Source organism: Colletotrichum abscissum, assembly GCF_030869225.1.
Source record: "Colletotrichum abscissum strain IMI 504890 chromosome Unknown Scaffold_6.1, whole genome shotgun sequence".
Classification (NCBI taxonomy): domain Eukaryota; kingdom Fungi; phylum Ascomycota; class Sordariomycetes; order Glomerellales; family Glomerellaceae; genus Colletotrichum; species Colletotrichum abscissum.
The window spans coordinates 1,451,128-1,477,038 of NW_026850503.1; the positions used below are offsets into that span (position 1 = coordinate 1,451,128).

The 25,911-nt window shown below is 52.5% G+C and overlaps 11 protein-coding genes across 11 annotated transcripts; 6 read left to right on the plus strand and 5 right to left on the minus strand.

Annotated features, from left to right (window-relative positions):
* Positions 1 to 890: 890 nt before the first annotated feature.
* CABS01_03463 (xylose isomerase TIM barrel) lies at positions 891 to 2,172 on the plus strand (the record flags this gene model as incomplete). Its single annotated transcript, XM_060536838.1, has 7 exons — positions 891 to 993; positions 1,067 to 1,160; positions 1,222 to 1,359; positions 1,420 to 1,578; positions 1,642 to 1,744; positions 1,811 to 1,983; positions 2,073 to 2,172. 7 exons carry the CDS (start codon positions 891 to 893, stop codon positions 2,170 to 2,172), a joined length of 870 nt encoding a protein of 289 aa, XP_060392757.1.
* Positions 2,173 to 2,427: 255 nt separating this feature from the next.
* Positions 2,428 to 5,115, minus strand: CABS01_03464 (glycosyl hydrolase family 2; the record flags this gene model as incomplete). Its single annotated transcript, XM_060536839.1, has 2 exons — positions 2,428 to 4,476; positions 4,531 to 5,115. 2 exons carry the CDS (start codon positions 5,113 to 5,115, stop codon positions 2,428 to 2,430), a joined length of 2,634 nt encoding a protein of 877 aa, XP_060392758.1.
* Positions 5,116 to 6,372: 1,257 nt separating this feature from the next.
* On the plus strand, positions 6,373 to 7,077 carry CABS01_03465 (uncharacterized protein; the record flags this gene model as incomplete). Its single annotated transcript, XM_060536840.1, has 2 exons — positions 6,373 to 6,418; positions 6,656 to 7,077. The coding sequence occupies 2 exons, from the start codon at positions 6,373 to 6,375 to the stop codon at positions 7,075 to 7,077; spliced, it is 468 nt and encodes a 155-aa protein (XP_060392759.1).
* Positions 7,078 to 7,485: 408 nt separating this feature from the next.
* Positions 7,486 to 8,723, minus strand: CABS01_03466 (Ras family protein; the record flags this gene model as incomplete). Its single annotated transcript, XM_060536841.1, has 4 exons — positions 7,486 to 8,232; positions 8,300 to 8,429; positions 8,516 to 8,580; positions 8,661 to 8,723. The coding sequence occupies 4 exons, from the start codon at positions 8,721 to 8,723 to the stop codon at positions 7,486 to 7,488; spliced, it is 1,005 nt and encodes a 334-aa protein (XP_060392760.1).
* Positions 8,724 to 9,672: 949 nt separating this feature from the next.
* Positions 9,673 to 10,635, plus strand: CABS01_03467 (short-chain dehydrogenase; the record flags this gene model as incomplete). The annotated part of the gene is made up of 3 exons (XM_060536842.1): positions 9,673 to 9,710; positions 9,824 to 10,079; positions 10,141 to 10,635. The coding sequence occupies 3 exons, from the start codon at positions 9,673 to 9,675 to the stop codon at positions 10,633 to 10,635; spliced, it is 789 nt and encodes a 262-aa protein (XP_060392761.1).
* Positions 10,636 to 10,824: 189 nt separating this feature from the next.
* On the minus strand, positions 10,825 to 11,526 carry CABS01_03468 (uncharacterized protein; the record flags this gene model as incomplete). Its single annotated transcript, XM_060536843.1, has 1 exon — positions 10,825 to 11,526. One exon carries the CDS (start codon positions 11,524 to 11,526, stop codon positions 10,825 to 10,827), a length of 702 nt encoding a protein of 233 aa, XP_060392762.1.
* A 1,465-nt stretch (positions 11,527 to 12,991) lies between these two features.
* CABS01_03469 (F-box domain-containing protein) lies at positions 12,992 to 14,297 on the plus strand (the record flags this gene model as incomplete). Its single annotated transcript, XM_060536844.1, has 3 exons — positions 12,992 to 13,275; positions 13,337 to 13,871; positions 13,953 to 14,297. The coding sequence occupies 3 exons, from the start codon at positions 12,992 to 12,994 to the stop codon at positions 14,295 to 14,297; spliced, it is 1,164 nt and encodes a 387-aa protein (XP_060392763.1).
* Positions 14,298 to 15,220: 923 nt separating this feature from the next.
* On the plus strand, positions 15,221 to 16,620 carry CABS01_03470 (F-box domain-containing protein; the record flags this gene model as incomplete). The annotated part of the gene is made up of 3 exons (XM_060536845.1): positions 15,221 to 15,540; positions 15,626 to 16,118; positions 16,273 to 16,620. 3 exons carry the CDS (start codon positions 15,221 to 15,223, stop codon positions 16,618 to 16,620), a joined length of 1,161 nt encoding a protein of 386 aa, XP_060392764.1.
* A 240-nt stretch (positions 16,621 to 16,860) lies between these two features.
* On the minus strand, positions 16,861 to 18,000 carry CABS01_03471 (uncharacterized protein; the record flags this gene model as incomplete). The annotated part of the gene is made up of 1 exon (XM_060536846.1): positions 16,861 to 18,000. One exon carries the CDS (start codon positions 17,998 to 18,000, stop codon positions 16,861 to 16,863), a length of 1,140 nt encoding a protein of 379 aa, XP_060392765.1.
* Positions 18,001 to 19,415: 1,415 nt separating this feature from the next.
* Positions 19,416 to 20,722, minus strand: CABS01_03472 (D-isomer specific 2-hydroxyacid dehydrogenase; the record flags this gene model as incomplete). Its single annotated transcript, XM_060536847.1, has 2 exons — positions 19,416 to 20,284; positions 20,371 to 20,722. 2 exons carry the CDS (start codon positions 20,720 to 20,722, stop codon positions 19,416 to 19,418), a joined length of 1,221 nt encoding a protein of 406 aa, XP_060392766.1.
* Positions 20,723 to 22,242: 1,520 nt separating this feature from the next.
* CABS01_03473 (uncharacterized protein) lies at positions 22,243 to 22,684 on the plus strand (the record flags this gene model as incomplete). The annotated part of the gene is made up of 2 exons (XM_060536848.1): positions 22,243 to 22,273; positions 22,467 to 22,684. The coding sequence occupies 2 exons, from the start codon at positions 22,243 to 22,245 to the stop codon at positions 22,682 to 22,684; spliced, it is 249 nt and encodes an 82-aa protein (XP_060392767.1).
* Positions 22,685 to 25,911: the final 3,227 nt, after the last annotated feature.

The window sequence follows — 25,911 nt, forward strand, 5'->3', positions numbered from 1 at the left end:
AGGGCTGGGTATTTCGAACAGCCTAGTCTCAGGTAGTAGAGGGTGTGATCAATAGCCATCAATGAAAAGCGAGAATACTCTGATACAGAATTCGATGCGCTCCAAGATGGCATGGATCTAAGTAGCATGCAGACTGGTTTGGCACCATCAAGCTACTGACACCCAGTCAGACTTGACACTGGCGCGGCAAGAGACACCAAAACACGACGCTCTGTCTTTATACATACAGATCTCAGACATAGGACATAGGCGAGTCTTACTCGATACAGCTCAGAACGCCTCCATTTCTATTCCCTTTCCTGATTCACAGGCTTTGGGCAGCTCGAGACTCGAGTTGAAGCTCACACAACGAATGGATGATCCACTATTCCCCAGACTCCGAGGGAAAAATTACCGTTTCTGGCAAGTGGGGGAGGGGCTTGCAATCCGCGGGGTTCCCAAGTCGGACGGGATGATGCCATTGCGCCGTTCCTTTGAGGACTGTCCATATCAAGTAAGAGTTCGCCGAGTGTATCCCTTCTAGACTACGATGGCCCCAGGTTTGACTATAGCAAAAGCAAAGAAAGCAAGACTCGGGCGCTTTCGGACCATTTTCGGGGTCCACCGTTGAAGCCCATCTGGTCGAATTGGCTTCGGGTCATTGGCCGGCTATAGATGGAATAAGAGCTCCCGAGTTTGACGGAATCGTGGGGAGCTTTGGCACGGGGTTAATGCTATGGAGGGGTTCTAGTGGGAGCTGTGCGAGCTTTAAAAAGCAATGCCTCGCCCTCGCATATTCGCCTTACCAGGCTTTCCGTCTCTCGAAGCTGATCCTTTGCCTCTGATCTTTCTCTCCTTCGTCAGTTTTCTTGCCCGTCACTGGATCCCATCGTATCTGCACTTTGGTCAACATGCCTAGCATCGCTCGATTCCGCACGCTATGGGGCATCTCCCCTGGCGACAACTTCGCCAACTGGGTCGCTCTATTCCCAGATCTCAAGGCCAAGGGCTACAGTAAGTCCGCATTCGCATCGTTGTGGCTCTGATTGTGAGAAAACCCTCGCCACTGACTCACTACACCGCGTAGCCGGAGTCGAGATTGACTACAGAGACATTCCCGCCGAGCAACTACCCGAACTGAGACGCATTCTCGATCAATTTGATTTTCAGCTTGTCGCACAGTAAGCTTGAAGATCTCCCCTAGCCACCAAAAACCACCTGTGCTAATGCCCCCTGCTCTAGAATCATGTCCTCATGGCCCGGATACGTAGGTCCCAGGCCACCAGGGCTGACGCCAAAAGACCACCTCGAGCACTATCGCAAGCAACTCGAACGTGCCCAAGTTCTCAAGCCCGTGAAAGTGAACGCACAGTCTGGAAGGTACGCTCCCCCAACAGGTCACACATTGATACCGGCACAGTGCTGAGTCTCGAGGAATAGCGACATCTGGACTCTCGACCAGTCTGTCGAGTTCTACCAAGGCACATTCAAGATCGACGAGGAACTGGGGTTTGTGGGGCGAGTGACACACGAGACACACCGAAACCGATCCATGTTCAACCCGTACGCGGCAAGGTACATCCTGGAAAGAGTGCCGAAGTGAGTACTCACTCTCAATGACGTGTACCGAGAACTACTCTGACAGTGGCTACTCTGCTTCAGCCTTCGCATAACCGCCGACATCTCGCACTGGGTCGTCGTCTCAGAGCGTCTGTTGGACGAGTCCGTAGAAGACCAGGAGGTCCTCGAAAAGGTCATCCCGCATGTAAGTTGAACGGAAACACCATGCTTCAAGCGCATAAGTGATCAACGTCGATACTGACGTCCATAGATCTACCACGTCCACGCCCGCATCGGCACAACACAAGCATCGCAGTGCGCCGACCCTTCAGACCCAGTCTATAAGCCCGAGAGGGAGTTCTTTGAGCGGTTCTGGACAAAGGTCATTCAACACAGCGCGACTCGCGGCGCCGATTATCAGATCTCGTTTACGCCTGAATACGGGTTAGTTGCAATCAGCTTATTTTCCATCCCACAAGCAGGCAAACAGGTTGGAATCATACTTGCATACTGACACCCGCTGCTTACACCAGACCGTACCCGTACCACCCCTATCACAGCCCGAGAGTGTATACTGAAGTCGCCGATACTGAGGGTCTTCGCCTAGAGGGACTCTTCTTGGCGGCCTTGTAGACAGATTGCTTGCCTCCAGGGCCGAGACGTGGTGGGCATGATTATTTTGAGATGGAGGATACGGGAACTTAACCTTACTTATTAGAGGCCATAGACTCACTGACCGTGATCTTGGACTCAGTAGACATAGACAGCCTTTGATTCATTGCACCGTTTGACAGTCTGGGGTGAAATCCGAAAGACTTAATATTGCTTTTGAATCATATCCTACTTCCTTAAACAATCCAAAGGTGATTCACTACCCGTGAATCTCTATCAGTTGAGCATACCCAGATACCTCGTCTCAATCTTTGTATCCTTGGTCGCACCCTTGACTCCAATTTTGACAACCTCACCGGGGACAATGTCTACCAAGTTATCGCTGAATACCACAGCATCATCCTCAGCCTCCAACGCGACACCCTTGACGGGAACCTCGGCACTGATCTCCACCATATCACCGCCCTCCGCAAGTGTCGCCTTCAGGCTCTTGGGCTTTTGCAAGTGCAGATACTTGAGCGGCTCAGGCCAGTTGACGTATCGCGCAATCTGCTTGCCATCCTGAATCAGGTACGCTGCGACGACGGTCTTGGCCTCATCGCCCTTTTGCCTCACGGGCACCTCAAAGGCGGCCATCTCCGTTGACCTGTTCTCAGGCAGGACAAAGCCCTTGTCAACAGTCTCAGAGTACGTCTCCTCCCCGGTCTCGACGTCCCACGCCTTGACCAGCAAGTCAACGGTCAGGTCTTCCAGTTGCAAGTTCGAGCCCCAAATTTCAATCTGCGTCTTGGTTTCGATATCGACGCGCGTATACTTGTCCTTGGGGTGCTTGTGCTCCGTGCGGGTAATACCAATGGAGATTGGCGCCATCTCGCGCTTTACAGTAAAGTAGGCGTGCTTCGGGCGGAGGTAGTAGTCGCAGATGGCCCATGAAGTCACGGGCCAGCAGTCGTTGATCTGCCATACCAGTGCTCCGCCGCAGTATTCCCTCCCGGGACCTTTCCACTGCCTCTTCCACAGTCTGTAGGCCGAGGCCAAGCATTCAGCCTGCATCAGCTGCGTGCAGTACACAAAGTGCTCCAAGGGATCGGGCGCGTAGCGGAAGTTCTCTACCAGGTACAAGGCAATGCGGCGTTCGTGGCCGTCGGCCTTGTTGTGGAAGTCGACTGTCGAGGATTGAGGGTAGCGGTCTGGGTCGTCCTTGCCTTTGGGCAGGTATGCATCAATGGTCTTGACCGAGGGGAATGCCTCCATGCCGAACTCTGATACGAAGCGGCCGACAAGCTTGTCAAAGTTTTGGTACTTTTCTTGTGTGCCGTGCCAGACGTTCCACTGGTGAAGATCGCCGACCGTGGGGTCTCTGGTGTCCTCCCCACTCCAAGGGCTGCCAAAGTGGTAGTAGGTATCGGGGATGAGGTCCTTGCAAGTATCGACGAGAATCTTTTCGTAAATGTATCGCGCGGGGAAATCGGTCTTGAGCCAGCTCTCTGCGTCCTTGTTTGCGAGATCGTATGTCAGATTCTCGCTCTCTGCGTACTGGTAATCTTCGTTGTTGCCCGCCCAAATAACGATGGAGGGGTGGTGACGCAGCATCTTGACGTTTTCTCTCGCCTCTCTGTCGATGGACTTTAGAAGCTCCGGCCAGGTAGGGTAATTGCCGCATCCAAACATGAAGTCTTGCCACACGAGGATGCCATATTCGTCACAGGCATCGTAGAACTCCTGCTCCTCGTAAATGCCACCACCCCAGACACGAACCATGAATTGATTGCCGTCTGCCAGCAGGCGGATCCAGTCGTAGTACCTCTCCTTGCTGATGCGAGGGATGAAGTTGTCGGCAGGAATCCAGTCGCTTCCGCCGCAGAAGATGGGGACGTTGTTGACTTGGAAGAAGAATGATGTTCCCGGTTGCTCTTTGACGGGTCTCTGCACCAGCTCGACCTTGCGAATACCAATCTTCTTGGACAGTGTGTCGACCTCGTCGCTGCCACTAAGGAGGGTGGCTGTCACGGTGTACAAGGGCTGCTTGCCGTAGCGAATTGGATACCACAGCGCAGGGTCTTGTATTTGGAAGGTTGCTGCGATATCCGCATCGGCTTTGGCATCGATCGTCTCAGAGGCCAGCGACTTGCCATCGAGTGACACATCGAAGCGGACCTTCGAGGCCTTGCCTTCGGTCGTGGCGTGAGCGACGACCTTGGCACTCTTGAGGGAGTCGTCCACAGTGGTCTCGAAGTAAAGATCGGATAGGCGCGACTCGTAAATTTCGAGGTTGATTGGCCTCCAAGGACCACACGTCAAAAGAGTCGGGCCCCAATCCCAGCCCTAGCAGCGTCAGTATAATCATCCCAGCCAAATGAGGGCCTATGGAGCGCATACCCAGTGGTATTGAGCTTTGCGGACTGCAAGTCTCGAGTTATCGCCGTTCCAGCATCCCCACTTGTGATCAGGGTACTTCTCAACCAGCTTCCAACCCCGTAGGTATGCGCTGTCAAAGGTGATCTCGAGCTCGTTCTCTCCATCCTGTTTCAGGACAGATGTGACATCGACACGTTCTGGTGTGAACATGTTATCCGTTTCCAGGATTGTCTTGCCATTGAGCACAACGGTAGCAAAGGTGTCGAGACCGTCAAAGGCCAAGATTGCCTTGGCACCCTCGGGGGTAGCCTTTGAGGCGAAAGTGGTCTTGTACAGCCATTGCACCTCGCCAATCCACTGGACATCAAGCTCGTTTTTGCCGATGAAGGGGTCGGGGATGACGTTGTGGTGAATGAGGTCGAGGTGGACGTTTGTTGGGAACTGACTGACAGCAAGGAGCTCGCTGTCCTCTTTGCCGGCCTGTTTAAACTGCCAGTTCTTGTCGATTGGGATGACGGTTCGTGATGCCATTGTTTGGAGGGGGCGGCGGTGGCTGGAGGTGTTAGCGGTCGTCGAGCTGCGGAGGAGCTCTGGATGAACGCGCATTGCGTGGGGAAACAATCAGGATGCAATGAAGGTGGGCAGAGATGCCAATTGAAAGAGTAGATGGTTGGGATCTCACCAAAGATAAAAGGGAAGAATCCCGGGATATTTGCAGGCGCGCGCAAGAGCGACGATGAAGTCGGGGATGAGCGCACCGAGCGCAGGTGCCCCGCGGAGGATGGCGGGGTAGATGGGTACCTTAAGGTGCCTTAGATGCTGGTCCGGGACAGGGACCGGGGGTTGGAGGGGCCGAGGGGCAGATCGTGGTGCTGGGTGTCTTACTGTGAGAACGTCGAGGGTGAATGAGACAAGACAACAATCTCGCTCAATTGGCAACCTCACGACGATGCGGAGCAGCAGAGAGTAAGTGAGACTGAGTAGCTGATGATGGAAGCTCTCAGAGAATCTTCACGCGAAGTGACTGCCATACGCGTGGAAGGCTGGGAGGATGTGCCGTCCTCATATACTCCTCACCATCTCATCCATGCACCACACTCACTCATACCAGACCGGGGAGCTCTCTCCACTTGAGCTCACCTCACCACCTCTCATCTCACCTCATCTCATGCTTTTGGTCTTTGTCAGGTAATTGAGCTTTCTCTACACTAATTCGTATAGCTCGCCTCACCTCGGGATCGGCGCAGAGGTATTCAAGCCAAAATATCCCTGAACTCCGACCAACACGTCCAGTTTCCGGGATGAGAGTCTCCTCCAAACTCGTGCAACTTGCCTCAGTCTGAACGACGGGACGACACCCGCCGAGATGCATCTCCATTCCCTCCATTACCCGATCCATGATCCAGGGCCCCTTTTTCCTCATAGGCTTTTTCCCCTTTGGATTCCTTGGAAATCAGCTCCCCCACACCTCCCACCTTGTCTGCTCTCACTTACCGGTATTCCCCATCTGGTCCAAGCCAGGCTCGCGCGGAGAATGAGGGACGCCTCTTTTTCTCCAACGGGCACAAGACTGTCTGTTCTCTAGGATTAGAAATGGAACATTGTTTAAAGTGTGCTGCCACTGTGTGGTTACATCCCTTGCTGGATAAAGTCAACCTGCCGGCGGGCTGCATTCGGAGGAAGCCACGCACATGGCTGCAAGACCAAGGGGTTTGAGTGAGGTGACCCTTTACGTCGTGCTTCTGTTCTAAGAGTCCAACTACTATGAGAACGTCTGTGATGGCAATGCTGCCCCTCACCTACCTTACCTTGGCCGGGCTGGCTCTACAGTAGCAGTAGAGAAGCCCACTGACGGCGCAGCACATGTTCTTGGCAAGAGATCGTTCCCATCACGCCGGTATCCTCTTGGATACAACTCGTCATGGCAAATCGGCAACTCTTCCTATTCGAAGGCCTTTGTCCCAGTTCCCATAAATATCGTCAAGTCTCACCATCGGGGATATAAATCACCACCGAACGGAGTGGAGAACCGCCTCTTTACCCCAAATATCCAAAAGTTTCCCCCAATTCCACCTTGGAGACCCCTGCTCACCTCGGTGGGGTTCCTTCGCGGAGGGAGGCCCTCCGTCTTCTCTGTTGGGAATAGCCGTGGGAATCGCTGCATCATTCTCCGATGCTTCAGGGCCCGAGGATAGCCTCATGACGACCACCTTCCACGTTGTCAGTCTCCCTCGCTCTTACGATACGGCCAGAGATTACTCTGGTTTCGAATCACTGGCTTTCTCGGCCGTGTTACAAATGCATTGCAGTTCTGCAGCTCGCCGTTTCAGGTTTTCAATTGTGCCGTCCTTCTTATCCTCTGGCATCACATCGCCCGGGTGGGCTTCCAGTGGGACGGATGCATTCCCGCCGTTCATCATGCCCTTCACTTCACGGCCAATATCAGACTCGAGACATTACATTTGCCAACGATCCAGGAAGCCAAAGCTCCGTCATGAGACTGTTAAGATTGCCTTTTTGATTCAAATTCCAAATCAGATCATGCAATTAGTTCCATGTTCCCCATAGTCGAACCCTTCTAGTTACCGGCAAAAGTCACATCATCAATACAAAAAGCACCCGCCCTGTCTGCATGTACCAAAAGGTGTCATTAATGTATGTAGCTGTGAAAGCGAAGCGTGTATGTGTATGGCCAGCCCTGACCTAAGAATGAGGTATCTATCCCGCAACGCCAGCTCCACCAACTTCGACATGTGAAGAGAACGTGGCTCCTTCGTCGTCAACCAAAAGTCAGGTACAACGCTAATCTCGGACCCTCGAGCCCGTAGTATCCCGGCCCCGTGATGGACCATCCCTTGGGAAATAAAGACTCCTCGCAAAACTCCGCGCCCAAAGATACCAACCAGCAAGAATCCAAGTTTCGTCTCTTCTCTTCCACCATATGGCACGCCTATGGTACCATAAGGCAAAAACACCTCAGCAGCAGTTGCCCCCTCTTCGTCGGTTCGACAACGTAAAGACCTCTTCCCAATCTCTCAGCCCCCAGTTTGCGCCGCTGCGCGTGTTTCGTCGGCCTCTTCTTCTGCGGACACCTCCCGCCGCTTCATCGAGTGTCGCGCCAGTCATGGAACTCTTGATACTCGCGCCGTCGCTGGCGCCCGCATTCCATCCTCCTCCGTATCCATCGCCGTATTGAATGCCACTCATCGGGTCGTCCGGATCAATATCGCCCAGCTCGATCTTGGTAAGGATCATTCTAGCGAGCCTCGCAAAGATTTCGTCCACATTTTCGCCGTTAAACGCGCTTGATTCCATCACCACCGGGATCCCGACCGTCCCTGCCCATCTGTTTGCGTCCGCATTGCTGACTTCCCGCCCTTCCGGCGCCTCCGTGGCCTTCTGCTGCGTGCCGAGCGATGGCAGACTTGTTCCCGTTGATCCGACGGAGCCGTTTGCAAAGTACGACATGGAGCCGACGCTGCTCGGTGTTGGCGGAGGAAGGCTTGTATCGATAAGTTGGTCGGAAGCGAGGTCGAGCTTGTTGCCTACTAATAGGCATGATAGATTCGGGGATGCTAGTGCGCGTGCGTCATTGAGGAAGGGCTGCAGACCGCGGAAACTGCTGTGATTTGTGACATCGTAGACGAGAATGGCCCCGGCGGCGCCTCGGTAATATGATCGCGAAACGGAGCGGAATCGTTCGGTGCCGGCCGTATCCCAAAGCTGGTGTTCCTGTAATCAGCATCGCCTTCCTTTTTCGGTCGCGCTGTTGAGAGTCTTGGGGGCATACCTGAAGCTTTATCCGTTTCCGCCGTGATCCGGTGCCGACTTTGATGATCTTGCTTGCAAACTCGACGCCGATGGTCTGTGACGACAGGACTCTCCACTCGTTCTTGACGAAGCGGTGAAGCAGACAGGACCTGAGATCGCGGAGAAGCGCCATGTCAGCTATGTGCGAGGGCCGGAGTTGGTCGCGTGCTCCCATTCGGGTGTTGATGCCACTCACTTGCCCGTCCCGCTTGGTCCTAGCAAGATAATCTTTGCCAAGTAGTCGTACATGCTACCCAGTTCCTGCGCACTCCGTCAGTATGCTATCCCATCCCATGTTCCCGGTCGTTATCGGATCGGAGCTCGTTTGGGTGGTTCCTCACCTGTTCGCCGGCGGTGCCGTTGCTCTCCTCGCTCGCGGCGCTGGAACCCCGCGGTCTCGTCATCGTGGCGGTGCGGAATGTGTATAAGGTATGGTATGCGGCGCGATGGGGTGTATCGGTCGAAAAAGTCGGGCGACAGCGGCGCAGCGGCGATAAGGCCACGAGGGAAGCTGAATGGCGGAGGAGGAGGGAAAGTCGTGCAGTTTGTAAGCAAAAGACGGTGACAGTTCTAGTTTGGGCCGATAACGCGCTCAGGCGCAAGTTTCGATTCGCGAAAAGCAAGCAATGCTCGGCATAAAGAAACGGAGGGAGTAAAGAATCGGCGGCCTCTGGGACTGGCGGCGACGTTGAGGTCGCAACGAGCAACGAAAGGGCGTCAGATCGGGTTTGTTGTTTCGAGTTGGGCAAGGGACAGGAAAAGGAAGATTGACGTCGCTTGAGGTGCGCTCTTAGCCTTGCGCTGATTGCGTTCAGGTATCCGTAGTTGGTTGGTGCAGTAAAGTGCGCTGGCAAAGCACCCAGAGGTGCTGCAATGACGGCACACCACCACCACCAGAGAACTGGGCCGGGCCTCCGCCGGGCTCCGCTGAGTCTGCGACATGGGATGGGGGGGCTCGAGCGCCAACGTCAAGCCCACCCGCGTACAGCGCACGTGCCAGAGGTGTGGCTGTTAGGAGTACGTACCTCGAAGCCTTATCGGACGGCCCGAGATAGGATCCCATTGGTCCTGCACTCCCGTCCTGTTCCAGCCCTGAGGATACGTACTGCCTCAGGTGACCCCGCCAATCGTGGCTTGACACTCCACCTCATAATCAATGGGACTGGCAGAGTTCACCGAGCCTACACCGGCTGCCGAGGCTTGACTTTGTTCCTCACCGGACTACCGAGCTTTAGTGGAGCACCCGCTGTAAGCTCTCACCTCAACGCCGTCCTATTTGACCTCCTTTGACATCCATCCCTCAACTGCAACCCATGTGATTTGATTTATACTTTTTCATAGACAAACATCATAATGAAGATCTCAGGCCACACTTTCATCGTCTCTGGCGGGTAAGCAATGCATCTCATTTTCTCACGTAACAGGCCTCTCTCCACAGCCCAACCAGCCCATCATCCCTGATCACATGCTAATGACCACCCCGCTAACTTCCATCCCATGACAGCGCGTCTGGCCTGGGACAGGCCTGCGTGGAGGACATATGCAACAATGGAGGAAACGTCGCCATTCTGGACATGAATGAGGATAGCGGCAATGAGCTGGTATCCAAGCTGGGCTCATCTGCAAAGTTCTTTGTCTGCGATGTTCTGGACACCAAGAGCATCGAGGCCGCCGTCCAGGGAACCGCCGCCTGGGTAAGGGAGTCAGGAAAGCCTGTCGGAGGTGTCATCCCAGCAGCCGGTGTTGGTAACCCGTCATCTGTATGCTTCCATCCCCGAGTCCGGCTACTGCCGTGTTGTGCATGTCTAACAATCAAGCCAGATCCTCGACCGCCATGGCGCGCCATTCGGCCTAGATGCTTGGGATTTTGTCCTGAACATCAACCTACGCGGCACCATCGATCTTACCCGCCAGGCACTGGCTCTCATGGCCAAAAACGAGCCCTCCAAGCCCGACGGCGAGCGCGGCATCGTCATCATGGTCGCATCGTCTGCAGCCTTTGACGGCCAAAAGGGCCAGGTCGCCTATGCCGCGAGTAAAGGCGCTGTCGCGGCCATGACGCTTCCCATGACCCGTGACCTTGCCCGCTTCGGCATCCGCGTTGTCACCATCGCCCCGAGTCTATTCGAGTCACGCATGACTTCCATGATGTCCGACAAGGTCCGCGCCAGTCTCGAGCGTTCTATGGAGTTTCCCGTACGTGCGGGTAAGCCTGAGGAATTTGCGGCACTAGCACGGCATGCTATTGAGAATGTGATGCTCAATGGGACAGTGTTGAGGTTAGATGGTGGCATGCGGATGCCGAGTAAGATGTAGCCGAGTTCTATTCAATCAACACAACCATACATGCTTGTACACGACATGACAGCCTGTGAACATATCTTTGAGTAAACTCACTGCACTTGCTATCCGAAATATATGAAGTTGTGCGGTTGAGCTGGGTGGTAATTGTAGACTACATCTTTTGCTGGCGCAAGACACATCCTCTTACATGAAGTTACGTTATCATACAGATCGCGGAAACAGCACCCAACCGACCATCGGAGCCAAAGCAATCCCTAGAACACTGACGGATCCGAGCAAGAAGTCCTGGGCCAGGCCTTGACATAGTTGCAAACTCATGGAGTGAATTCCAACACGAATGTCCTCCGCGACACCAACCAACCATCCTTTGTCAACTTCCAAATGTTGGTAAAGTGCAGCAGTAGCAGCACAGGTGGAGGGTACTGTTTCCAGTATCCATAAGAGCATGACAGTTGGAAGAATCAAGGCAGCGCTTTTCAGACAAGACGAGACACGAATCGTAGCCTCGCCGCTGAGCAACTCTTCGTCAGATGGGAACGGGGCGATAGCGTCGAAGAAAAACTTGAGGCATAAGCTCGTCACAAGATCGAAGTTGTCGCACAAAATCGTTGTAGCGATGAAGCGCAGCCATGTGGCACGTCGTATGGCGAACAGAGACGTCATGAAGGTGCCACCCCTCTCATTCTCATCAGACGTGACTAGAGATGTCCAGGACAGCCGGATAGGAGCACAGGCAATCGTGGTGAGCGTCGATGCAACAACTTGTGGCAAGTGTGACTCTAGCCGGGAGTAGACAACCGATTGTGTTCTCTTGTAGCAGGCCCAAAGTCCAAGGGAAAGCAGCCGATGTGTAAGACTGTCGCGGCTTTTAGGCGTTTTTGGGACGCCACGGGGTGGAAACATGGTAGTGTCTGTACATGTATGGTTTGAATTCAACAAGTGCCGGGAGATCCTCCTCGTGGGGAAGAGATAGAGGAAGGGATATGGAGCCTGGTGTTCAAGAATCAGTATCCATCTCCTTGGTAGATTGCTGGAATAATATTACCATGAAGTTGACCGCCCGAATAAAATGGTCATAGAGTCCCAGCACTACGGTTCTCTGACCTCCCAAATTTGCAGGGTCCATCGTGAAGAATTTCTACCCCAGTATTTATTCGACGATGAAGAAATGATAGCGAATCCCTTGAACTCGAAGCGTGCTCTAAACTATTTATGACGGAGAATCATCGCTGCTATGCTGCCTGGGGTGGTCGGAACGTACCGGGTCATCATCACGAGTATAGTTCGCCCGGCACTTTAAGTGTCCGGTCGTGACTCAACTTCAAGCGGCGGATCTCGCGATTGGAATGGCACCTCCTGCGTTTCTCCATGTGGCCTTCATCAATAGAAAGTCATTGATTGTTTATTTCCACAACAAGATGTGCAAAAGTCGTTCTGACGGTTCAAGCGACGATACTAAGAAGTAGTTCTGCAGGCAGGGTGCTTCAGTTGGCAGCGAGAGAACCGGTCCGAAGATACTGGTAGCCTGGCTAGGCTGCCTCAGGAGAAGTCATCAGTAGACGGGGCCCAGGGCTGGCGATGCTTCAGTCCTCGACAACGTGAAAATTTAATCTGTAACATGGACGTATTTTGAAGCATTAAGAAAGCAATGTATAGATACCGAGGAGATCAACGCCTGAATATTACCTTTGCCTGTGTTTTTCAAGGAAGTTCGCTTGCTTTAGATGAGCAACTTTTCAGTAAATACACCAATACCAAAACTTATAGGAGACTGGACAGACAACTTCAAGATGAATGAAATGAATCTTGCACAAAGAAGAAAGGCGAAGAAGAAGGAAGGGATGAGGGCTAGTAAGAAACAAAGGCGCTATTATGGCCGTCTTTAAAGTCCTAATCCCAGACTCCAGAATCCAGATTGCCTCCTGCATCGTTATAGTGAACACGTGAGTGACTGAATACGCAACTTCATAAAATTAATATCACACCGCCTACTATGGAAGGTACGACCGGGTGAAGGGTGAGTGTGCCTTCCTACTTTCTTCTGAAAAATTCCACCTCAGTCGCGTCTTTGGCCTGCCACTGTTTCTTTTCACCCTCACTCACCTTGGAATTTCTTCCTCTCAACACCTATCGAGTCTCGCAGATATTTCCCTTCTTTCGAGATCGCCTGTCACTTCTTCTTTCACTTTCCTCACTACAGCCTTTCTCCTTGTCAAAATCCATCGAGTCTCGGAAATATTTGCCGCGCTCACACGAGATTACCTCACTTTCCCATCTCACTCTCACCCTCATCCCACGCACACTGAGCATTGCAAACACTTTTCTCATACGAAATTGTCTTTGCTTCTCATCTACCACCAGCGACAAGATGAGTGCCATCGCTCCTATCCAATTCCCTGGCCAGCCTCCTACAAACGGCGGCAGCGGCGGATTTCCGCTCCAACGGATGCCCCAAGAGCTCATATTGGAAATTCTCCGCCAGATGGACAACAACAACATCTCTCTCCTCCCGATCTCGAAGACTAGCCGACTCATGAGAGGTCTCAGCATTCCCATCATCTTCCGAGTTGCCCAGATAAGCTGCGCTGAAGATGCCCTCGCTGATCATGTGATGTTGGTGTTTCGCAATAGACTCATCCTTCGTTCCATACAGTATGTCTGGTAATCTACCCACATGGCACAGGTCTGTTGACTGACAATTACTTCCTCTCAGAGTACTCAGCATCTACACAGAAGGTCCGCCAACCTCACGAACCCCCGGCCGCTTTGTTCAGGTCCAAGGCCCCAAGGCTGCCTGCAGACCGTCAACTCCAACGGACATCATGTTCCTTATCGGCGAATTGGATAATCTTCGGGAAATCCGGATGGACTTTCGATTCAAGGCAACGTTGTCTCTCATCAGACCGTTGTCTCGGATTATGGATGCAGTTCAGTGGGATCTCTCATTAGTCACTGCGTTGTCTTTCCCCGTCACGACAGACATCGGCTTCATTGTAACCGGCTTTCCGAATCTCAAAGCTTTCAGCTTCGAGGCCCCTTTGAACAAGCCACTGTCCTCGATCGATGGTCTGAGCGACCTTGCGAGCATACTTGGACCCCAGCTTGCGTATATTCAGATCTGCAAAATGCGATGGGACGCCAGTGACTTCCAAGAGGTCCAAGCAATCTTCCCCCAGATATCTCGCTTGACGATGGGCGGAACTATGGCCTTTGGAGGTTCCCCGGTACGGCCGAGATGGGATCTGCAGGTAAGTTACTATTCCATTCTTTACCTTATCTGTCTCACTGCAGGTCTCATGAACACCCTACTGACCAGTTTCGCACATTAGTTAGCAACTGGACACCTGACGCCCATGGCCAACCTCAAAGTTCTTGCACTCAGTGATGAGCGGTGCCAGGCTTCCTCACCTCTGGATGCGATCTTGCCAGTTCACTATCAGGCCTCGACAATGGCCAAGAAGCTACTCCCCGCAATCGGCTTCCATGATGCTAGATCCCGGCGGTACGACCAGGCGTGGAGAGTCTGGCAGAACCTTCCTAACTTGGAAGTTCTCTACATCATGGACCGAGCTTTTCAGGGGCATTGCTTTGTTCCCGTCAAAGACAAACAAGGACAACTCGTCGACGTCAAATTCTCGGATGGAGTGCAGGAGTTCCCTTGGCCTGTTGTCTGAGGGCCCTAGCTTCATGTCTTTTTGGCCAAGGGGCCATGCCATGCCTATGCCCGCGAGGATCTTCGTGTCCGTACTTTGAGGTTATTTGCAATTCATCCTGCTTTATCTGTTTCCCTGCCCAAGCACCTAATCGTTGGCCTACTAGAGGCGACAGTGCTGTGTGATACAAGGGCATAAGGGCTAGTTAGTGAAGTGCACAAATGCACAAGTTGTATTGGCGTTCAGTTGAAATGGGATTTTATTTGGCAAAAGAATATCATGATTCTCAACGGTAATTTGTACTAGACCCCGTGTCTTGTCTGTTGTGATCTTTGTCTTTAGAGAAAGTGGCATCTCTGAACTTCTGGATAGCCTTTGTTCCATGTCGTGTCTGGTTCACTCCCCTTGTCATCGCTTCTATGGCACACCTTAAGACAAAGGCGTGTGTTCGTAATAAACGACTCTTTATTGCTCTTCAGTAAAGAATGGAAATATAGGACATCCAAGGTATCCGAGGTGGTTTGGCAGGCCAAGACAATTTGAATAAAATAAACCTCGGTGGCCTGAAATCCCACCTTACTGGAAGGCTGTGATAAGCACTTGATGCTATGTGCCTACTATTCCCAGTACCTAGGTATATGGCTTCCATTTGCCCCGAATATCTTCTCACGGTGGCCACTTCCTACAACTGCCTCAACTCTTTGTCAAGTTCGAAAGCTGCACCTTCTCGCAGCTTCCTTCATGAAAATGGCATAATACCAGCTTTGCCCTGGGCCATCTGCAATATTTGCTTATATTGCCAACACCCGCTACTTCCTCGCCTGGTACTCAATTCTTTTCTCTTGGCACTTTTCTGAGCTAACGAGCCTCCAATCGCTACCCACCTTCGAATTCCAACTTTCTCAAGTTATCTATCGACAAAGGTCATCGAGGAAACCACTACCATGGAGGATGTTTCCAGAGAGAGCGGCTATATTGCAACCAAAACGGTCATTTCCACTCCCTCATCGAGCGCCAGCCTTATGACCCTGCCTCTGGAGCTGATCATCGAGACTATCGGATTTGCTAAGCTCTCTAAAAGTCGAAGAGGCGTCTACTTTGAAGATCGAAACAGCCTCAGAGCAATGTCACGGGTCTGCAAGCTCTTCCGCGTTTTCACCATCCCTGACCTCTTCAAGACTGTCTGTCGAACAGTTAATGAGAACGAGATGCATTACAAACTCCAAGCCATTGAGGGGAACGCGTTGATTCTGGGTTCCATACGGTAAGTCCACACCCACTCGTCCTCTACTTTTCCTTCAGCGCCACATCTTCGGATGACCTGGCTCTGAATGCTAACGCCTTCCAAGCCACCTGTCTCTTTGCACTCAAGGCCCCGAGTGGCCGCCCACGAAGTGGCGGGATGACTACGACCCATCCATCATCCCATGTTCAAGAACCACAGCAGCACTTCTCGTCAAGATTTTGCGCAAGATCACCCCAGAGGAAGTTTGTCTTACCTTCAAGTGTGGAAACAAATCCATGGTCGCCTTCTTCCGAGCAGAGCTTGGCAAGCAGAAAGCATGCCTGCAATCCGTCCGAGTCTTGACATACCCTTCATCGATCACCATCAGCTTCATCCCTCAGACATTTCCAAACCTTCGCTGCCTAAGTCTGGAACTCAACGGCTCGCCTATGCACACGGCCGGCCTCAGGATTATCGCCCCAAAGTTGACGACCCTTGCAACGCTAGAGCTCTACAAGGCGCATTGGAAATGTGATGATCTCAAGGAAGTCGTGAAGCTCTTTCCATCTATCAACTACCTTCTCATTGATGGCGAACTGAAGTGCACAAGAGTCTCGGTAAGTTCGTGAGTGTGACGCGCAACAAACCGCTCCCGTCAGCTTCTCCTTTGCCCCTCGTACCTGCTACGTTTCACAATGATGTTCATCCCCTACGTCAAGGCGAATGAAAGTCGGCGGGCACCTAGAAATCAGTGCTCATGGTTCATTATAGGATATCATTCCAATCCTCAAACATCTTAACCACTTGGAGAAGTTGGCTATGACTGAGATTCCCGTCGTCTATCCACCGCGGGGACTGAGCGGTGGAGCTTTGCAGGCAATGATTAAGGCACTCCGGGCCAATCACTTGGACCGGGAATCTTCTGCGACGAACGCAACTCGGTTCTTTCGGCAGTGTAAATCCCTGACGGCACTGTTATTGAAGTGCGATACGGGCTCGAGAGTTTACCGGTCAGTCGGACAGAGTCGTGACGTGATCAGAGTCAAGAGCAAGAATGCCAACAATAGTGGACTGGGCTCAATCAAGAAGGGCTGGCCCGTCATCAACAAGGCTGCCTAGTTGCTTGCGTGGGATACCGTCACCTTTAGAGCGAAGGTCGCGACCATGTGAATGGTTGAAACCTGTCCATTCATCTATTGAACAATGGAGTCCCCATGCCATGGCGTGCAGTTGACCACAGTCTCATTCGGTAGGGTTCGGAAGCAAAGGAAATTCTATCAAAGGGTTCCATTGTGGAAAGTAGAACCATGATGAATGCTCGGATGGTCCTTTCCACTGCTACATGTACTTATTGTTGATTCATAATCCTGACCAGATGGACCCAACCTGTTCCAATGGCCAGGTAAGAAAATGCCGGTGACCATCCTCAAGTAGCGCGTAAACGCCATTCATGACCTGAAGTGACCAGCCCTCCATGAACCAGTGATGTTCCAATTGCTGTAGCAGAACAGCATAGTACCCAAGCAGAACCAGGGGTACAGGGTCTCTTCTCTGTATAGACAATACGAAGTCTTCAGTCAGCTCATATAGCCAGCCGTAAATGATAGAAGGCATCTGCTCGTTGTCGAATTTTGGCTCATCAGATGCAGTAAATAGCTTCCTGTAACATTCCTTCAAGTGGGTAAAAGCAGGCCGATGAATGCTGTCTTCGGCGGCATACACCTCGCCCACAAGCTCTTCGATCTCAGCCAGAGGCTTCTCCCACTGCAGTGCAAGCGATGTTACGCTAAGAGCTGAAGTTTTTGGTTCATTCCATGTAGAACTACCACAAAGCAGAGCGGCCGTTGATTGCTTTCTGATATTTTTTAGTCCTGTCGTGCTGATCACGATCTTCACTCCCCTCATCAACGCCCACCATGATACTTCGTCCTCCTCGGCGGCGACAAGTAGAATATTCCCTGGTGATGGGTCTGTAGCAAAAGATGACAGACTTATTAGGACTGTAGCGTAGTAGAGGGCCTGCGAATTGTCGTCATTGACCTGGGCGAGCATGGCCGCCACTTCTGGAAATGCCGCCGCTGCATAGTCTTCTGCCAGACGATGATAGTAACCCGCTTGATCGGGTCGTAGTCGGGTGAGGTGTCGGGCGGTAATTGATAGGACCATTCGCATAACGCATTCGTACTTGAAGCCGAGTGGTGGAATCACATCCCTAAAGATTTGGGGGTCTCCTAGGGTTATCGACGTGTGACACATGTAGTGGTGTAGGAGTTCGAGGCTCTGGATATCGAGAATACAGGCATTACGCAAAAGGGGATCGATGTGACTAGAGGGTGTCTGGCCATAGTCTGATTCCATATCAGAGGCCGTCGGAGTAGGTATGTCTGTGGCGGGCTTCCTTTCTTCGTTTTGTCGAACTCGTTTTCCTTGACGCTCGTCGTCCCCTAGGGACGTGGAAGTCTGCTCCTCTGTGGATGCAGATAGATAGTCGCATTTCATTGAAAATCTCACGCAGTTGGTGCACTCGGGGTGAATCTCATCGCACTGTTAAGCAAGAATGTTAGTTGAGCAGCTCGATGAACAAGTAGTAGCCAAGGGCATATTTTCCGGGCGACGTTGATCTGATGGATGTAACTTAGCCAACCTTGACTTTGCGTCTTTTGCAATTCTGACAACCATTTCTAGACTTTTTGTGCGATCTTCTCTTATTTTTGCGACACGACCCGCAGCAACAGCCTCCGGACCGGGTGGTCGTCGAGGAGGAACCCAAGCAAATGTCGATGCCTTCGCCTGCCATAGCCACGGCAGATGTTTCAATTCTTTTATGACGGTTCACTCTCCCGAGCGACAGTGCATAGATAATAGCACAGATATTTCGAGGCTATCAAGGGTCAGGGCACTTTTCTGTCGCGTTGCTGAAGCCGGAGACATTGCTCAGAAGTCGGCGCGACTCCCATGCTGTGGGCGTGCTGTGTCTTCGAAAAGGTGTAAGCTCGGTCTCGCGTTCCGACGACGGTATTTATTTCCGTCACTAAAAAGCACATAGCAGAGATGAGCAGAACAACTAAGCTTTATTGTGGTTGAGAGAAAACAAGCCTTTAACCAGTTCGTCGTATCGAATACGAAAATTCTCCGACGAGCGTCGATCATTGGATGACCTGTCAGAGGCCTCGGGATTCGTCACCGTCTTCTCCACTCACGCAGAGTCAATACCAAAGAAACACGCACGGGGCTGGTCTGAGTTGTTCGAGGACATTATCGCACGAGCGTCGAAGCCACAGGGGATTCTTCGAAAGTTCTGAAGCCATGTGAATGATTCAGGCTGCATTGAAATTTGCCCCAGGCTCTATTGAGGGCTTTCTGGGCACAAGCAGAAGCCACCCTTGAATTTTTGATGACGCTTGAGATAGTGGACGGCGCCTCTATTGTTGAGCCGCCGATGACCCCAACAGCTCGAAGTATGTTCGGCTTCCCTCATGTTCTACAGCCAGTCCGATGGAGCTCACAAAAATCTGCTTCGTATAATTGCACTTGTCTGGAAAAGTTGGCGCCTGAAGTACGTGTAGTGAGCTGACAGGTAATGCAGTTGGCAAGGCGATCAACGCTAAACAGCGTGAACCGAGTGGCTGAGATTAACTCAACGTCATCTCCATTATCGCATAGGCCTGGGGAACTACTGAAGTACATTCGAAAAGACAACTGATCCTCCTCATTTCTCACTTGACAAGAATTGTAGCTCTGTTGAGTCACAGTGCCTCATTCCCCTGGACATTATACTCTTAGCAGGTTGCAAGAATCCTTTGTCTGATTCGGACTTTCAGTGCTTGTCGAAACATTGACATTTATTTGATCTTTTGTCCATTGAGGCTTGTTTATCTCTTTCCGAGGTATGGCTTTCACGTGACACTTTTCGTTCAAGCCAAAACGTTATCAAGAGCATCGCCTGCCTGCCACCTCCGGATGTTATCCGCCTGTTGCTCATACCACGCGTTCAAGGTACCCTCTTCGACATAACCCATGTGAGGTGTCAGGAGCACCCTACTGCGACCATCACGGCCCCATTCAGTCGACCGCCACTCACTGTCCACAGGCAACGGCTCGAGGTTGAACACGTCCAAGGCACAGCCCCTGATGCCGCCCTTCTTCAAGACGTCTAGAAGATCCTTCTCGACTACAAGGGGGCCGCGAGAGGTGTTGATAAACAACGCCGACTTCTTCATCTTGGAGAGGTCATCCGCATTGATGAGTCCCCTCGATCGGTCTGACAGTACAATGTGAACGCTGAGAACGTCAGCAGTGCTGAACAGCTCTTCCCGGCTGACAGCCTTGAAAGTGCCCACCGGCAAGCCCTCGGCCTTGGCCTTCTCATCTGCAGCTTCTTGTGTCAAATTCGTGCTCCATGCAATGACGTTCATCCCAAATGCTACATGCATGATCTTTGCCGTCGAGACGCCGAGACGGCCCAGTCCAACGACACCAAATGTCTTGCCTGTCACGCCCATGGCAACGTCCGTCTGCCACAAGCCAGATTTGACAGCGAGGTCATCAGCGGCGATGTTCCGTGCCAACGAGAGGATCAGGGTCACGCAGTGCTGAGTTGTGCTATTCGTGCCGGTCTGATTGACTGTCGCCTTGTCAACAGTGCCAGCGACGGGGATGCCGCGATCTTTGAAGGCTGGGAGGTCGAGACCCTTGTTACGCAGGCCCGTGGAGAGAAGAAGCTTGAGGTTTGGCAATCTTCCAATGAGTTCCTTGGGAAACGGAGTGCGTTCTCTCATGGTACCTTGACATTCGTGTTAGCCTGGATTATACACTCATGAAGACATCGGAGTTGCTGCCATTCTATGGAAGGGAATGGGTCATAATTACAGAGAACATCGAAAGGCTCCAGCCTCGAGACCAATGCATCCTTGGCGTATTCAGGGGTCTCGGGGTGATTGTAGGGCAGCAGGGTGTCCTTGAAAGTGGTGACATTGAACAACGATTTATCCAGCTTGCTGAAGTGGGGCTCCGAGAGGCCCTGGTAGTCGTCCAAGACGGCGATCTTGAGTTGCGTAACCTGAACCATGGTTGCTAAGTATCTAGATGAGGTAGGATAACTAGCGAGAGTGTAAAGGCGTTGTCCGGGATGCGGTGATCCACGGCGTGCGTACCACGAGGTTGACCGGCTGAGAGGGGTCGTCAAAGTACTGATGCGGATTGGAGAGCGATACAGCCTCATGCAGAACTTTGAGAGGCGCAGTATCGACTATGGGAAAGAAAATAGCGAGCTGGCGTTCCAATTTCACGAGGAAAATTGGTGATATCAAGGTGTTCAGGGCGACGGTGACTCAATTCGGCTTCTCCAAGTCGGCTTGAGGATCTTGGCGGGGCGTATGTATTGACAGTCGGCGACTTGGAGGTGGGCGTGCATATGCAGCCTCACTCGACAGGATCAGATAATGGAAAGGAAACTTCCGAATGGAGGTAAGCCTTGCTACAGCGTGGTTGGAGGAGACGTTGTTTTCTCACGACACTATCTGCTCATGTCACGAATAGTTCTCAAATCACTCGAAGAGCATCTAATACCCCGGTGGAGGGGTAAAACATTAGCCACCCAGAAGGCGTTTTCGTGGGGTTGGATGAGGGGAAAAGGCCGATCCGGTACCGAAAACCCGAGTTTGTGTTCTTCGGTTGTATTAAGCTGTAGAGATTACAAAGCCTCCATCGACAAGACTGGAAACAGTCACCTGAATGATAATGGCCTTCCCATCTACATACAACAATGCTCGCATTCATTCAACCGCCACGAGTGCTCCTTTCTGACGGTCAATCTGTCAAGACTCAAGCCTCAGTAATTCGGCGGGTCGGGACATATCGGCATTCAGGCCGGGATTTTACGACTAACAAATTATCTAATCAAGTCTAGTCATAGTCTTTGGTAAGACACCTGCTATCTCATAACCTGTCGTGCTTACGTATGTATTCTCTGTCTCTCTCACGGTTCACCCACGTTCCTGGCCCCCAATCTCTCCAGGGTGGTGGCCAGACCACTCGGTGCCCTCTGAAGACTCTCCATCGCGCTCACTAGTCATGGGCCACCCATGAGGGCCAACCTGGAGATGGGATGGAGATTGCCCGGAGGTTTGTGGAGTTGACGTTTCTTTGCCCAAACAACGGCGCCTAGCTAACCTTGCGTCCCCGAGTCCCTGACCGCTCCGTTCTGGAGACAGTGAACTGAAGTTTGAACTTCTGAGTCTCAAGAGGGTCTCTTCACGTTGTTTCTCGGGCCATTGCGAATGACGCCATCGACTAGCGTCCCACCAGATGAAAATATTTGCTAACAGAATTTGACAGCTTTACCAACAAAGGTAGGAGGATGGCGAACGCCGGGCAGTCAAACGGAGGTCGGAGGGGAATGCCTATTCTTGCACGACGGTGACAATGCTGAGGCTCTCATTTACTACGGACTGCTAATGTCCGCCTTCATCCCGTCCCGCTGTTCGCTTCTGTATGACTGGCACGCGGGCCGCGGCTGGCGTGTCTGGTTCTGAATACCAAGAAATGGGAACACTTCAGAAGTTCCTCGCCAAGCAACCAAAAGCATCCATCGACGCGGACCAAGTCGGTTGATCGGTTGGTTGCTGCCAAGTCGGTCCAACACAACTGACAAATGATGCCTCTCTGGTAGGTTGGTTTGCGGGTGGCCAGGAACTGCATCCTCTCACCTGATTCTGGAATCTGGATTTCTTGTTACAGCTAATGATGAGATTTGCCTCCCTTCTGATGAATCGTAAATTTGACCACACAAATTGTGAGAGACAATCACAAGAGAACCTGGTTGTGGCTACAATCAAGGATGAATCAAGATTGACCGCGGACTATGAGGGGGACGTTTAGCGTAGGGTCTCAATCGCCGCGCTCTTCGCTGATCGCTCGTACAAATGTAACGTGATGTCGACAACAAGCTTTGCCAGCCCTCTCGGCCATTCTCTCCGTGTCTCTCTTCAGACTCGGCTTTGCTCTCGGCGCTGCCGTCTGTTCTTGGGGCCTGAAGGCTGCTGCGCCAGCGCGCCCATCCCGTCGCGGCGTTGCCTTGACTCAACGCTCTCACTGTGCCATGAAGAGCCATGGCGCCTGCAAGCAAATGTCAAGCATTTGCCGTTGCGAGCCTCTGCTAGCCTTCAAGCCTCCTTCTAGCTAGGCAAAAGCTCGGCGAGACTGGGCATTTACGCGACGTCCAAAGCAGACATCCTGATAAAGCTCCCCGCCGTGCCGTCCTCGAGTCTTACTGCGAAGGGACATGGCTCACACGTTATGAGAGACTGGCACTCTTGGGGCATGCGGAGAGGTTCCAGGGCCCATTAGCGCTCGTAAATCCGTTCAAGCCCCCCCCGGACGCCACCTGCGTAGTGCTAACCAGGGGACTCATCCTCGCATTTTCACCCGTCCGACCCGTCGCCTACGACTCCATTGCCGTGCAGGCGTTTGTCCCAATGAAAGATACCTCTCCTACACCCCCTGGTTTTTGTGGCTTGCGATTCATCTTGGATTTCTATGTTGCCTCGCGAAACTCGATACTTAGGTATCTGAGCTCGACGGCGCGAACGACATGAGGCAATGAGCCTACCGAGGTTTGAAGCAAGAGGTTCACTACCAGCAGAATGAATACCCTGAGTGTGCCCATGAAAACTTATGAGAACTATCGGTTTCTCAGTCAAGCCTACCACACCGTTATCAAAACACAACTGCAATGTGATTCCTATTCGTACTAGTATTATGATATTGGGGACTCTCGGGCTTCGTCCCGCTCTGAACTCAATGGGCTATAATCAACATTTAGCGGCCAAGAAGAGTGAAGTCAGTTATCATGGTCGTGTAAGAGTCTCGCGAGCTTCCATTCGTTGTTCTTCTTATCGGAAGTTCGGCAAACCGTGGGTTGGCTGAAGCCTGAAGGATTCGCGAGAGGGCTGGTTCGTGGGACATTGCCGTGCTGATTGTATGCGACATCCCGCGTCGCACATGCTGTGAGTGGTGCGCCCATCTCTACTCAGGCCACTGATAATCTGGCAACCCACACCATCTGGGGGAGACCTGGGGTCGCCCGACCTCTCTGACTTCAGGTTCCCATCGTGTCAGGGTCTGTCTGGTCTGTGCAGTGGTTGCCACCATCAAGTGCAGAAAGTAGACACGCGACACCGAGACCACTGCCCGTCACCTAGTTGCTGTGTGCTGAGCCTGATGCACGCGGGCTTTGCTCCATTGTTTCGCGGGGTTCAACAAACAGTGTATGAGTATTCGTAGACGAACTTTTGAAGAGATGCCTCGGCGGCGCTACCCGTGAATACTAGCAACCAAAGCCAAGAAGACAAGCAATGAGGCGAAGCTTGGAGCATGCTTGCAACCGAGTCTTGGCTTTGGACGAAAACGAGGGAGACGGAGACGGAGACGGGGGCACTTTTGAAGAGGCCAACTCGCTAGGACATGAAGCCAAGACCGTATATTTCATTGCCCGTTGTCTGGGCGGTCGTGATGGGAATACCACCTTTCCTTTTGGTCTCTTGAACCCCATATAATCCTGTGGGCACATGTCAAGTGTCATCTCTGGAGTAGGAAGTCGTGCCCATTATCATTGCCCAGGAGTCTGGCACCGTTGACTAAGAGAAAAGCCTTCCGGGCATTGGTGTGTCTGGGCGGGCTTCCGCTCCCACATTCCCATATTCCCCCAAACTTCCCAATTCCCAACGACGCCAGTCCTTCAAGTCTGCACAATTTCGGCGGTATCCAGTGGATCGCAAGCAGTCCGATACGAATCTCCCGTCCGACTGGTCCATCTCAAGAGCCAGAAGCTGATCCATCATCCAAAAGGACCTTTCGATGGGGCCGTTCCAAGCACTGCAGACAAAAATCCCCCGGGGTGTCTGGCTGAACCGGGTATAGCCTCGCTCCGGAACCAACCAAACAGGGGAGGACGTGGGCGTCGCGACATTAAGCTCATGGGCCACTGCTACGGCTCTTATCGTTTGGGAAGGTCGCCGGGGGACTAGTGCCACGGCAGAGAGCTGCAACTAAAGTGTTTGACCGGACCATTCCATGCGGTCCATCTGTCAGCAACCACCTATGCTAGGAACGCGTACGTGGATTGTGGGTAGCACGACGCGGCTTTGGCTGAAGGAGTTGAAGTGTAGAAAGCGATGAAGGAGGAACCGCATGTTCAGCTGAACAGTAAGGTAGTGGCATCAAACTGCATGGGAGAGTGAACGATATCGTCTTCTGCTGTAGAGAAAGAGAGTCATGATGTGCACATGCGGCCATCCTCGGCCTTTGCCCTCGTTTGCAAACTCAATTGTCCATTCAACCCCTCTCCAGCCCTAAGCCAAGCCCGTTTACACCCATTCAACCACTACGGTGGCCTCGGTAGCGACATCACCTTCCCTTTCCCGCGCCGTGTATGAGTCTTGGCGGTGCGTATCATGAAGGGGGCGGCGATGATTTGAGATGCGCCTTCGCATCATCGACATCCCCCCGCAAGTACACCAATGGACTAGTGATCCGTTCATTGGTAGCGACTACGTGTTAGCAGATGCAGTAGAGTTGAATAATGCGATTCGTCGCATACTACTCCGTTAAAAAGGCCCCTAATCAACGGCAATCCTTCGTGTGGCGCATCAACGAATCAAGACCTCGGTGTGGCACTCGGCTATCACCAGGCCACCCGCCCCCAATGCTCTCCCTTCCCGTCCATCGTGCAGGACGGCGCCAGGCATGCCCAGGACCAACTTTGTTCTCGAAGCCGCGCCAGAAGCCAAGTCGCAGCCAGGTATGCGGCAGGCTCACGCTGGCGCTCTCCCGTGAGCCGAAGTGAACGCCAAAACACGTCTGTTCATCGAAGTTACACCACCACACCAACGCTGGCAACACAGCCAACGAGCAATTTTTTCGTGCCAACACTGATAGAGAAGTCAGGCCCGGGAGACGCGCCAATGAAGATGCTCGATGAGATGGGGTGGCGGCGATGCCAAGGTCGATCAACGTTACCGCCGAGCCCCTTGGCTGTCGCATTTCACCGTCCAAGAGACTCAAGCTCTCACCACTTTGTCGCCCTGCTGGCTGACTTTTCCCGAGTCTGGTAGGTAGGCAGATTCTGCAACCTGCTGATATCAAATAGAGCCGGCCGAGTTCAGCTGTTTGCCCGGGTTTCACGAGTCGCGAATCAGATGCTCTCCCTCACCAGAGTGTGTGTCTAACAAGGCGAACTCAGGCTCGCTGTCTCTCACTCTGTTTCTCAACTCTGGTGTTAAACCCGGACCGACATCAGCTACGCCGCCGCCTATCTGCTACCCTCTCATCCTCGACCTGCCTAATCGGGCCATTTGTCCTCGAGCCCATCACGGTCCATCATATCCATCGGGGTCCATCATCTCCCTTTCG